Source organism: Dermochelys coriacea, chromosome 1, assembly GCF_009764565.3.
Source record: "Dermochelys coriacea isolate rDerCor1 chromosome 1, rDerCor1.pri.v4, whole genome shotgun sequence".
NCBI lineage: Eukaryota > Metazoa > Chordata > Testudines > Dermochelyidae > Dermochelys > Dermochelys coriacea.
Genome location: NC_050068.2, coordinates 174872360 through 174883263, shown reverse-complemented (window position 1 = coordinate 174883263; position 10904 = coordinate 174872360). Strand labels below are relative to the sequence as shown.

At 40.3% G+C, this 10904-nt stretch overlaps 1 protein-coding gene across 4 annotated transcripts in view; it reads right to left on the bottom strand.

Moving 5' to 3' along the window:
* Positions 1–471: 471 nt before the first annotated feature.
* C1H21orf91 (chromosome 1 C21orf91 homolog) overlaps positions 472–10904 on the bottom strand; it is a 26438-nt gene continuing 16005 nt past the window's right edge. For 2 of the 4 annotated variants that reach the window (XM_043509228.1, XM_043509237.1), the window contains exons 3-5: positions 8171–8704; positions 1946–2047; positions 472–1430 (exon numbers count right to left, since the gene is read on the bottom strand). In XM_043509228.1, coding sequence (XP_043365163.1) covers positions 1270–1430; positions 1946–2047; positions 8171–8704 — 797 coding nt within the window. In that variant the 3' untranslated portion in view covers positions 472–1269. The remainder of the gene's footprint in view (positions 1431–1945; positions 2048–8170; positions 8705–10904) is intronic. The other 2 variants (XM_043509232.1, XM_038384655.2) reach the window with 1 other exon arrangement.

Genomic DNA, 10904 nt, shown 5'->3' with positions numbered 1-10904 from the left:
TAACAGGTGAAGGCCTCTGAACTACATGTGACAGTCATATTAGTATTCAAACCCTAGAAAACAATATTGCCCTGGAGTTTGTTCTGACAAATATTTTCTCCCACCTTTCCTCCCTGCCACTAGATTACTTCTGAATATGAAAACCAGCACCATGCCATCTTAATTGTGTGCACGCATCCGTTTCATTTATTTCAGCTCTGGGAAAAGCCTTTACTAGTAACTTGTTTTTTGCAGTAGCAACAGAATGAGCAAAACAAAACACTAACTGTTTACATTTCTCAGAAGAAGGGATCTAATATGTAAAATTTAGGTAAAGAGCAGAGACTGTGCCTTTTTAATATTAGTAAGCACAGTATTATTGGTGCTCCTAGCACTAGTACCTTTCTACCAGGCTTAAGATACAGAATTGTACTACAATCCAATCTCTTCAATTCCTATTCTATTTAAAACATTAGTATTGAAACAGTTAACGAGGTATTACAGGTTTATTTAGTTTCTTTGAAGCCATACACTTTTATTAAGCATTGAAAAATATTTCACATATACAAAACCAACTCTATACACTAAAACCAAAATATGGAATTTCAAAAACGAGGTGCTGTGCTTAAGTTTATTCTACCAGAAGATAGAATCCATGCCTGATGAAATCACCTTCTTGAATTATAAAGTTGCTAAAAAGAGATGCACCATCACAATTTATTTAATGGGAAATAAATGTCCTTAGAAAAGTTTTTTTTAAAACATCTGCATCATGAAATTAACCATACACAAGGCATAAATGTTGCACAGAATCATTCAAACATTTTATAAAGAGATTTGAAAAAGTACCTAAAATAGTAACTTTTGTTCAGTATAAAATTTCAGTAATAAAATATTGCTCATAATAAATAAGGAATTTCATGAATACTGCTCTCCTCGTAAAGCTCTCTTGGTTGGATGCTGTTTGATCAGGCATCAGGTCGTTCTTTGTTGTTGAACAAATATTTCTGTATCACTAAGACATGACACCTGCTTCAGGGGACACTGCCAATTGTGCGTGAAAAACTACTTCCAGAGTGAACAGAAACACCCCCCTAGTAAATTTTAACATCTAAACACTTGCATTTGTTAGAATCCAAAAGCTGTTGCATACAACTTGTTTTATTTAAGTTTGAAGAAATCCCCCCCCCCCCGCCCCCAATCATTTCCCCAAAAGCTCTTAGATGTCTGTGCAGCTTTATTTAATGGAACTGTTAAGGAAAGTTAATACTAGTAAGGACCTCATCCCATTTATATGGGGACATTTGATTTCATTCCTGCTCTTCCCACCTGTAGACATGGCAATTTGGAAGAGTTCTTAAGCAGCTGCTCAATAGCAATGTGGCGGACGTTGAGTTCTGAGGCCAAAGAATCCTTTTCTTGCACTTGCCGAGTCAGCTCCTCAAAAACATCTGTAAGAAGGTGGACAGTCAGGTTTAAAAGTCATTGCCTGAAGATGTGTTAAACTTGTTTTTGGAATATGCAGTATGATATTTTACAGGTGCATAATGGAGAGCATGTGTACTGGGAGAACATTCAAACCTTTTTAGCTGCAATACTCCTTGGTATACAACGCCCCAGTATATTTTAACATCTAAACACTTGCATTTGTTAAATAATCCCATTTAATTTATTTGTAATTTTATTTAAAGTTAAGGTCAATGAGCTTGTTACTTTAAAATACAGTTTAAACTCTTGCACAAATACCTTACCAGCAAATGAAGTAGCACATCTTCTAGGAGTTGTAACTGTTTATCAAGAGGTAAGTGCATTATAAAATGAAGTGTCTTTCCTGTCTCTGCTCTGGAATTCAACCTTATGTAGATTTCAAAATGATCATTTAAGCAAACCTAGAGCTTCATTTCAAATGACATTTTCTGCATTATATATTAAAAAAATCAGTACGTATTTAAAAATGATCTCTCACCCTGGATTTCCTTGAGGAGTTTTTCATTCAGTTGCTCTACCTCTTCAGGAGTCATCATATTCACTGCAACATGAACAAAACCCATCACCACCTCCACCAAAACCGGGGATAACAAGAAAGCATCTATAAAGTTCCCCATTCGTCAAGATTTTTTATTTCTGCCCTTAAATGTTAATAGCTGTATTAATGTTGATTTGTCAGTGTCTGAGATTTTTCTAGCATGGCAACTGTGCTATAAGACAAACATGTATTTCATATAAAAACACTTAGGTCAATGTTAAAAGTTGAAGAGTCAAACATTCAATGTTATGAAGTGCCAGAATGGATATGCAGTCTTTAACTACATGATCACAATCCTCCCCACACTTAGAAAAACATAATTTTCATACTTTTAGGCACCTCCACAATTAGATGATGAGCACGAATAGGAAGTGCTATGAAGTTTGTGACCCTGCAAAAACTGCCTCTGGCCATGACTCCTTCAAGGTAGAAAGGATCTGTCAAGAGCCATGCTGGACTATGATGTACACAAATAGCCCGATGGCAACATTTTTCAAACCTCCAGGAACTCAAAACAAAGTCAAGTATTTCTTTCTCTTGCCCAAATCCCACAAGCACCAAAGACAAATACTGTACCACCTTAGAGCCCTCGGAAGTTCCAGAAAACTGTCAGTTTCCTATTTTCTACTCAGCTTGCTTTTCAACTGTCAGTTCCATGATCGTTTTTTCCATGTCTTTCTTCCCTATGCAGCTTGACTGCCCTCAGAGAGAGGGCAATACAAATAAAGGGAAGGGTTTTGAAAAATTCTCAGGGGTGCCAAACTCTGCTTCAACTGAAGTCAATGGAAGGAGAGCGAGGCCAAAGCCTAGTATGTGTCTCACGAGAAAGCGTCTTATGTTGTCACAAGTGCAGGGCAGGCTGGGTCCGGTCTGCTGCTTCTCAGATTTCCCAGGCAGCAGAAACTTGAAGATCTTGGTCAGTTTTTACAGTGCTGCAGCTTGGCATAGCCAGGAGCAGGTGGCACCAGCATCGCTTACAGCAGACTTACCACCACACTGCACCCATTTACACCTAATTTCTTGCTCAGAAGATTAAAAACATTTCTAGCATTTGTTTGAAATAAAGTCAAAGTTAAAATCAACCTGGGATTTTTTCTTGCCCCATTTTTAGTTGCTATCTTCAGCACAGCACCCTGCCAAGTGAGGCAGCATGGGATATAGAGGGGACAAAGAGCAGGGCACACGGGGTTGCTGGGGCGTGTGTGGGGCACACAGACTGGGGTTTAGAAGGGCTAGTGGGGGCGGGGGGGCACAGAGGTAGTGGAGTGACTGAGCCAGAAGCTGAATGGGGCCAGGCAGGGACAAATGGGGCCAGGGTCAGAGGTGCCTGACTGAATGAAAAAGGCTAGGGGGTCAAATAGGTCTGCATGGCATGGCGGAGGCTCCCTAAATCCCTGCTTCCCCTGCCCTGCCCCACCCCACCCCACCCAAAAACGAACCTGTTCTGTACTTCTTCCATCCATACCCAACCCCCCCACTCCCCTTCTTCAGGTTCACACTCTGGCTCCTTCATAGCAATTACTTCCCTCTCTTTCAGCTCCTCTGTTACCCCCGACTCCCCTAAGTCTTTGCACTGCGAGAAATACATTTTTGTATTGTAGTTTAAATTAATTAAAAACTTGGAGTAATATGCCTAGTAAGAAATCTATTTGTTAAAAAATTTCTTGAATCTTTTTTGCCTTTTGTATTGTTACTGACATACTTGCTGACAGATATTTTGAAATAAACTACCAAAATAATTGAAACCGATTATATTATAATGTGTTATTTTGACAAATAAAATATGCAGAATTTAGAACACCATGCATAGAATTTTTAATTGTTTGGCACAGAACTCCCCCAGGAATAATTTTAAGAAACCTGCTAGCCAGAAGCAGACAAGAAAATCCCTAAACAGACTCAAGGTACAGCAGTGTTGTAGAAATCTAAGTACTCTTAACTCTTTCTCCATAGCTGGTGACAGGCTTCTCACATGGATGTTGCTAGTGGTATTTCAACACCCCCCCACCTCACCCTCATTTTTGTCTCTACCCTCTATGCTAGCAGCTGGAGTCCAACAGCTGGTAAGTTTTGTTAACATTTTCGAGCCCTGTTAGTAGTAGCCCAATAATGGCTATAACAAACGTATCACACTGCAGAAAAAACTAGGAGCAAAATTAGTTGAAAGTGACAGTGTTCTAATGCAATCCATATCTGAAATAATAGTTAAAACGGACACATTGGCCAAGAAATCTGCATTTATAAATCCACAAAAAAGAAATCTGTAGTAGGAGTGCTGACAGACTTAGCTATATCGCTACTAGGAGGGCAGGTGACGCTCTGAGACCAGCATACTTCAATTTTGACAGAGAACTGACTACATTTTTTTTTTTAAACAAAATGTTTAGATTTAATTACATTAATATCCACTAAAGTGACACAATCAACATGCAATCTCAAAATGACTGGTGACTTACAAACCAACAGTAAATTATGAGTATGGAAATTTTGTTGCAAATGGAAAATTAGATTTTAGTATTTTTCTTACAGTTTAAAGCCCTTTTAAGCCTCCTGCTACACAGAGCCATCAGGAAGTAACCTATTTTAAACACAAGAATGGCTTCATACCTTTGGTTTCGTTTCAGCAGTAGGAGGTCAGACATGCAAGTCTCAGGATGACTGACTTCAGCCAGACTAACCCACAGGCCAGGTCAAGCTTTACATAATTCCTTATCTGCTTTAAACTGTCAATTTGGTATTAAGAGAATCAGGATTCCAAAACACAGGTGGGTCAAATAGATTATTGCCTGCTTTGAGATTTGTTGCTTCATTAGATATCGGCAATATGACAGACTGCAACAGTTAGGATTATATACTGGAATCCATATCTGAAATTCAGAACTACATGAACATGGTGCTTAATTTATTCATATTTAATACTGTGAAGAATACTTTCAGTTTTAAGGGGAAGATTTTGTTTGGATTTCTTTGAGAGCAGCAGCCCAAAGAAACGAATATCATCTCCCCTTATAGCCAGACCTTGATAAGACGACACACTTATCAGTGTCCCTCCTTCCATTTTGAATTCTACCTCTGTTCTCTCCCTTTTGTTGCTTCAGTTCTCTTCCACACACTTTGCTAGTCTCTTATTTCCCCATACCTTCTCAAGAGCCAAAAACCTTCCCCACTATTTCATTGGTCCTCAAAGGAGCAGTCAGCATATCAGACCCTAGTGAACATCTCCTTCCAGCAGTCCTAGCGGGCAATTCAAGCTTCTGACACTCTGGAACCTGGCAGTGTTTCTAATTCCCAAAGCTGGAACAGAATTCAGCCACTGCCCCAATCTCAGGGTCTGGAGGCACCCTCGCAGGACAAACTTGGTGCCTGCTTTGAGTGTTGGAACCTGCTATCCAGCTGCCTAGCCCCTTTGGGCATAGTGCTGACCCTTCAGCTTCTGAGGTTTAGATATGCCCCATCCCACAACCTACGCAAAAGGTGTGAAGCTTCTGGTTTACAATTCAACTCTCTCGGGCAATGTGGTGATTATGAATGCTTAACACACATCAGACAGGCTTGCATTGATTCTAGCATCATTGCTCTTTCCTTAAGAGAGAACAAGGAATACAGAACACTCAGAAAACACCAGACTGTCCCAAGTGCAATGTCCCTCTCTAGCTCACTCTTCCATTGGGGGAAGGGCAGGGAGGGTAATCAACTGTGTCGCATCAGGCAAGCAGGATCCATCCTCTTGTTTACCCTGAAACAGCTTCCCCTCATGTTAACTCATGGTGGAGACAGGTACACCCACGCATGCACACTTTTACCATTACATTAATCTCATGCTGCAATTTCATAAGATCTGCAATTCAGAAGTGGTATAGACAGAACCTCCAAATTATCTTAAGGACCACATACTGTTTCTTGTTTTCAGTGGAAGCAATATTCTGACTGGGGAAGTCATGCCTTGCACTGCTTCCTGGTGAATCCCCACCAAACGTGATCTACTTAGGCTGAAGCAGCAGCATCAATAGATACCAGAGGGATCTATATCCAGCACTCCATGCATTGGGGCATCTGAACTGTCCCTTCCCCGTTTTTGTTTTCCTGTGCTTGAAATGCTTTCAGGGTCAGCTCAGTCACCAATGGCAGCATAGACAGGAACAATTATCCATATATCTTAATTTCAGAATTCAAGTGACATGGGAAAAAGCAATCCCGATTAGATCACGGAGTGAGTGAAAAATAACTCATTTTTAGGAAGCAAAACTCCATTTTTCAAAGGGCATTTTCTTCAGTTCATTCCCAAGTGTACTTTCAGACACTTCAGATTGTTTAAATGGAAGTAGAAAGGACAATTAGCAGTGACAAGTGTTGGATGGCAGCTATGACCTACATTCACCATAAGTAAGGCTACGATTTAGTCATTGGTATTTTTAGTAAAAGTCATGGACAGGTCACGGACAATAAACTAAAATTCATGGCCCGTGATCTATCCATGAGTTATTTAGTCAGGGGTATTGATAGTATCTTGGGGAAGAGGCACTGCTGGGGGGGCACCCCGGAGGACTGCTGCTTGGGGGAGGGGGCTGGGGGGCCAGCAGCACCAGCTGCTGGGGCCACCAAACAGCGGCTGCTCCAGCCACACCTGGGGCTGCACCCCCACCACTGCTCCCGCCACACCCGGGACTGCTGCCAGGGCCACTAAGCAGCAGCTACTCCAGTTGCCCTCGGGGCCAGCTGCTCAGTCTTGGGGCCAGCCGCTGCTCAGGCTGTCCCTGGGGTCGTCCGAGCAGCGGCCAGTGTGGCTGGCCCCAGGGCCAGCTGCTTGGGCGGCCATGGGGTCACCCACACTGGTCACTGCAGAAGTCAGAGAATCCATGACTTCTATGACCTCTGTGACAAACACAGAGCCCTAACCATAAGCATTACTTTAAAGCCACACAAAGCTTTCACCTGACCATTCTGGACTCCTTATATTATTTCTCTCCCTGTCCTATTAAGCAGCCATTCACAAGGCCCTCTTCTATTAGGAAGTGAGAATGCTCAGGTTTCTTCCACATCAATGCAATGGAAGATTTATATAGTCACACAAAGCTGAAGTGATACTGAGCAATATGCCAACATTAACAGCCTTATTTAGGCAGTTGAATTATATCATTTGCTCATAGTGCACAGTATACAGAGCATCATCAGGAGAGAATATCTGAGGAATTCATATTATACTATGTGGTCACGCTGTGTATATAACACCTACCACTCAACCAGAATACTACATCCATAGAGTTCTTGCTGTTCATTCTAATCTGACTAGATCAATCAGAAGCACATATTAGCATTTCTCTGCACTACAAGAATGACAAGAATTAGACTGCAGTTGATGAAAAGGCTTTTGTCAGAGACCCCTTTAAAATAAGGTGCCTTCCCTCCTCAATAAAACACTCTTTTCCACTACTGGCCGTAGTGTAGTGTTATACTATACAGAATGGTAAATTCACACAAGCAGATTACTTCCCATGCATATCAGAGTTATAGCTCTTATGCTGGGAGTTAACTTCACTGCCTAGTCAATATGCCTTTCAATAAGACAAGTTCCAAAGTGCAAGGGTGTTTGAAAGCTTTAGTGCATAAGGGCTACTGTATATACCTATAATCGTTACCAGTATATAATTAAGTACTTTGGGATACTTAGAGAGTGTGACTAATGTCAACTATTTTACTTTGCACATTGTTTTGGTTCTATGCAAAGTTTTCTCTAGTTTCCTCGAATTCATTCTACTATTCAAGGCAGTTTGGTCTCTGAATTACATATCTCAGGAACAATAATGAGAAAAAGTGATTGCCAGCAAACTGCTAATAACCTCCACTGGTACGATTGTGAGTCATTGCCATGTCTGAATTATGAAGGATAAGCAAAGAACTCTCCTCACGTGAGCTTAGGAGACACATGCTATGTGATGGTTGGGTTAAGACTAGCAGGGATATAAAGTGAACACCTCACACTGATTCACTTGGTTGTGTAGACTCCTGAAAGCTAGTTTTTCTAGATGTAAAATAAACTGTTTCAGCACGTTAGACACTTATAGCTAGTATGTGGGTGAACTTAACTGTTAAGAGACTACAGATGCTTTTACAGAATATACATAGTGAGAAGTGGAAGTGTACCCACCTAATTCCCCCTCTACTTACATTCGTCCCTGCTGTAACAGGGATGTGGTCTTTGGGCATTGGCATCTGAATCACTTTTATTTTTTTCTGTCTTCGGTGCTTGACTGCAACTAGACCACAAAACATTCTTGCAACAGAATGTAGCTCCTGTTTCTTGCAACATATCAAGTCTGAAATCCGTAGATTCTTTTTGTTCCAAAATACTTTGAGAACAGTTTGAGATACCCCCAGAACTTCCATCTATCCATTTTGCAGAGTACCTGGGTACTTGGGAGTCAAATTGTGGAATCAGTTTTCTGTCTGTCTGATGTCTGAAATTAAAAAGCTGGTGTTGAGAAGTTTTTGTGCTGTCAGAATCAGAATCCAAATCTTTGTTTTGTGCATACTGTATAATCCTGTTAATTTTTTTGCTCAAGATACTTTTTACTTCTGCATAGGTACTTTTGGAGAGTTTTGATCGTGGGCAGTCCTGATTTGCTATTAAATGGAATTTTTCAAAGCAGTCTCTGTGCCCCCTTAATGATCTTGTGTGTAGAAGATTGGATTTTGGTATCCCTGTAAAGACAGAAATGACATCGATTATGTAAATTGTGTGTTATTTCATAATACCTTTAATACTTAGAAAGCAAATGCTTACATTTTCGAAGTTAAATTTGTGGTTCTATATATTGTTTCCGGGACTCTCATGCAAAATATGTTGGCAGTTTTCCATTTAAGTGGATCTGAAGACTAAAGCTTCAATGAGCACAAAAAAGGCCACAAGCATATGCTGCATCAACACTTAACTATCAGAGTATTAGACTTACTGTTTTTGTTCTGGAAAGACAAGGTGACTGATGTAATGTCTGTTATTGGACAAACTTCTGTTGGTGAAAGAGACAAGCTTTTGAGCTACACAAAACTCTTCTTTAAATAAGATTTCTCAAGCCTTGGGGTAAAAACTATCTGTTTATCTCTGATGAGTGGAAAGGCTGAGTGCTCTACATCAACTTCTGCAGAATCCAAGCTTTTACTCAAAACTAAGTTTCTAGCCCTTACAGTTGCAAAGATAACCTTCCAAACATGAAGCTAGTGCACAACAATGTATTGGCTTCACCCCGAGTCCCTCTATGGCCAGTTAGAGATTCCCAAGCTGCAGCAGAATTAAATTAACAAGACTCAGGTTAGTTTTATTTCTGATTTTGAATTCTGTGGACAGCAGTGAAACTTAAGAGTGTCAGTTTCATACTGTTGCTTAGGAAAGCATGTAGTGCTGAAATGGTTTATGGGGAGAGAGGAACCAAAAAAACAGAAAGTGAGGGAGAAAGAAGAACAATGGAGACCCTTCTCTCCCTTTTCAGGAGCCAGAAGGGTCTGGTGGAGGAGAAACAACATTTCTCACCTTCTGGGAGCTACATAGGTTAAAAGACCCTATTAGCCAGATACAGGAAAGACTGACCTTCCAAATAAGGTCCAAGGACAGATTCCTACCCTGCTGCTACAGGTTGGACTTCTCACCAAGATAGTGCCTCAACTCTTCACTGACATCTTTCCACCCTCCATGTTTCATATCTACCATTGGTTAGTATGTGGCAGACAGGTTTTTTTTTTTTTTTTCCCAAGCTCTGGTTATCTACTCTATAGTTTTCAAAGATAACCTGCAAAAGACTTTCAAAGCAAACTCCAGTGATAAATATATACACATTTCTAGTGTAAACCAGGGAAAGGCAAATCATTTTTCTTTTCATGGCTTTCCAATATAACTTAAATATAGCAAATCTGCTTAACTCAACTCAAGAGGCAACAAGCCTTTGTTGCAAGCCATTAGATCTTTAAGCCATCAGGGAATAGAAACATCTGCAAGTCAAAGTTACAGCGAATACGTTGCTTAAAAGCCTTCACAGACTTTTGAGATTGATTTTTTCAATATCATTCCCCTCCCCCGCCCCTCTTTTCAGCATGAAATGCTGATGTTATTTTATGCTTATGAAAACTTCAAGTATCTCATATCTTTAAGTGAAATATTATACAAGTTACTGTATTTTAAGACTCTCTCTTTGTCCAACAGTGCTACACAGAAAAGAAGCTACTAATGATTTGGATAGGGAGCAGAATGAACAATGAAGTCTGTTCCTTTTGTTGGCTTGACAAAAAACAGTCCAATGCAGCAGTAACTAAGGACCCCTTGAAGGTCTTGTGCAAGAAAATGGGGAGGGAAGACAGAGAAAATATATCATTAAGTTCAGAATAAATGTAAGTTTCAGTACACAATGTCTAAGTTTTTGTCTAGTACCCATACACTGTAACTGTTATATGGAATGTTCAGTTTAAAGAGTTGCGCCAATACTTAAACAATATACTTCTTTGTTTCCTCCCATGAAAAACAAGAAAGTCATTAGTCGACAGAGGATGAATTTCTCACCCCTATCCCCACAAAGTTAGTTTCTTAACTATGGTTGTTCGGGGGGTGCGGAGGATGGATGAATGAAAGGAATTTTAAACCCACACCTCCAAACTGTTGTCCCAAATCTATTTAGATGAAGTTACTTTGTTTTTAAAGTATCATGTGGTCCACACAAGGCTTGAAAAGTCTACCAGACACAAACCAGAGGATTTTTGAGCAAGGACATCAATCCTGCAAAGTAGTTACTGTGACTTCATCTCACACAAGAGATTCCATATTAGGCAGCAGACTCCATCAATTTGCTCACAGATGGCCACAGACTAGGTTGCATAAATGGATTTGGACACTGTCCAGAAAAAGCTATTCCTTAAA